The sequence below is a fragment of the Orycteropus afer genome, unplaced genomic scaffold (genome assembly GCF_000298275.1).
Source record: "Orycteropus afer afer isolate SDZICR_OR568_19922 unplaced genomic scaffold, OryAfe1.0 scaffold00134, whole genome shotgun sequence".
In the NCBI taxonomy this organism is placed as follows: Eukaryota; Metazoa; Chordata; class Mammalia; order Tubulidentata; family Orycteropodidae; genus Orycteropus; species Orycteropus afer.
The window spans coordinates 5,356,583-5,359,236 of record NW_006921721.1 but is presented as its reverse complement, the minus strand read 5'-3'; the positions used below and the strand labels follow the sequence as shown (position 1 = coordinate 5,359,236).

Below are 2,654 nucleotides of genomic sequence, written 5' to 3'. Positions count from 1 at the left end.
GGATGGGTCGCTATGAGTTGGGTCTGACTTGATGGCACATAACAACAACACTTTCATTTATGAATGTGGTGAATTAACTGTAAGGCTTTTTAAAAGTAAATTTCTCCTTAACTCTTGGTATAAAGCCAGCTTGGCAATATTGCTCTTTATTTTTTAAATGTGAATGGACTCAATGAGTTTATATTTTATTTAGGATTTTCACATGCTTGTGACACTAATCTATTTTTTTAATGTTATATTCTGATTTTGATACTATCCTCATAGATTGCATTAAATAATCCCCATTACTCCCCCCCCCCCATTCTCTGGAACAATGTGTATCATATAGCATTTATTTATTACTTTTTGGTTAGCTAAAATTCAGTTATAAAATCTTCTGGATCTGGTACTTTGTGGCAGATATGGGCGTTGTAGGGAAGATATTTGATTACTTAATCTCTTTTGTTGGTACTGAGTAATTTGGGCTTTCTCTTATTGAGTCAATTTTGGGTACATATAATGTTCTAGAAATTTTTGCCTTTTGTGTAAGTTTTTAATTTTATTGTATAAGGTTGTTTGTAATATTCTCATATAATTTTTAATTGTATATTTAATTATGTCTCACTTTGTATTCTTATTGTTGTTTGTTTAAATTTTGACTCTTATTTTCCTGTTAATCTTAAGAAAGATTTGTCTATTCAAATAGAAAATATGTAATCTAAGAATATAATCTAGTTATTGTATTATAAAGATACTTTTACAATATAGCTTATTGTCTCTTATTGCTAGCTCCTCTAAACACTCTACAAATTTCCAAGCTTTATTGTTTTCCTCTGGCTTTTTCTAACAGTGGGAACATTAAAACAATGTCTTCCTAAAGAAGATGAAGACAAGGTAGAAACAGCCTCTGGCATTGACATAGATGAAGAACAGCTAGGACCAAGATCTGATGATGATGATATGTAAGTAGGTCATATCCAGATGCCTAAATGAAGCACTGGTAGAAAGTTAAAACGTTGTTGAGATAAAGGTAGCCAACTGTTACATGTAGTAGAAGCATCAGAATCTATGTGTAGGCCACAGACACTTTATTTGCATAATAGGCCTTAGTTACTTCATTTGCATAAATATATTGACCAATCCCAGCAAGGTGTGTAAAATAGACCAATCACAGAGCAAACTGCAGCCCAGGGTCAGACAAAAAGTGTCAAACCACCAGTTGTTTATGCTTACTCAGGAAATGTCAATCAAACTGGACAAAAGTAACAAACACTCCAGAATAGAAAACTAGGTAAAAGGTAACTTTTCAGGGATTAGGGGGAAAAAAATCTCTCAAGCTATTTTTCTAAAGAACCAAGACAAAAGGCCACATAAGGGAATTTATATACCACATCGACATAGCCTGTTTTACTATCTGCATGAGTTTATTTCTAGGCTCTCCATTTTTTCATTGGCATTATTATCTCTCTCTCCATCAGAAACATCCTATATTAATTACTACTTCATCATAACTTGTTATCTGTTAGGTCTAGTACTCACACCTTCCTCTAGTTGCCACATTTTTCCCTTCAAAGTTACCTTACCTATGTTTACCTTTTACAAACCATATGCATTTTGCATTCTCTTATAAACTATCATGAAAAACTTTTGGAATTGTGATGGAATAATGTCACATCTGTTGATTAATTTATGGGAATTGACATATTTGTGATTATGAATCTTTACATCCATGAATATAGTGTAGCTCTACATTTGTTTATGTCTTCCTTTATAGTCTTTGAAATTTTTTTTATCATTTTCTTCATGGTATAGGTACCATTTAGTTTTTATGCCATTATAAATGGGATCATTTTTCTCCTACTGAGTGTTCCAATTGGTGATTGTTAGTGTATTGATGTTACTGAACTCCCTTATTAGTTCTGACAGTTGGAGTACTTTCAATTTTAAAAATTTTATGATACTCTACTTCTTTAATAAGTAATATATTCACATAGTTCCAAATTCAAAAGCCATGTTCTTTTCACTGTCTTCCTGCTACCTCTTTACCATAGCCACACAATTACCCTCCCCAGAGTCGAGCAATCTAATTTGCTTCTTGTGCACACTTCTCCACAGGAATTCTATTCAAATGTAAGCAAATATATATATTTTGTACATTTGTGTATTTTGGTTTTTATATAAATGCTTTCATGTTGTACACATGTTTCTGTAACTTGCTTTTTTCACTTAACAGTGTATTTTGAATACATGCCTTCATATACCAATACTAGTATCTCTATTGTCTAAATTCCCAAAGCATTAAGTCAAAGAGTGGACATTTGTAATATGAATGTTGTCAAATTGTCTGTCATAAAGATTACACCAATTTACACTCACATCATCAAGGTATGAAAGTGGCTGTTTCACAATAATGATCAAAATTACTGGTCAGATGGAGTCTGGTGGGACACCCAATACTATGGTCCTGGGATATGCTTTGGGCCTGGAATAAAACTCACTCCAAGGGGCTGGCTCTCAGCCCAATAGTAAAAAAGATGTACACGCATACCACTCAACCCAGGGTGACATACCCACATACACTATGGAGATGCATCCCTTGAAGCAATCGACCACGGGACACCAGAAGGGCAACATTCGCATGAAGGAAACACAGGACACACAGGAGTGTATAACTA

The 2,654-nt window shown here is 33.7% G+C and overlaps 1 protein-coding gene across 1 annotated transcript in view; it reads left to right on the top strand.

The window, feature by feature from the left end:
• NEK5 (NIMA related kinase 5) overlaps positions 1 to 2,654 on the top strand; it is a 351,943-nt gene that overhangs the window by 321,796 nt on the left and 27,493 nt on the right. Inside the window, exon 21 of the mRNA XM_042781570.1 lies at positions 830 to 941. Coding sequence (XP_042637504.1) covers positions 830 to 941 — 112 coding nt within the window. The remainder of the gene's footprint in view (positions 1 to 829; positions 942 to 2,654) is intronic.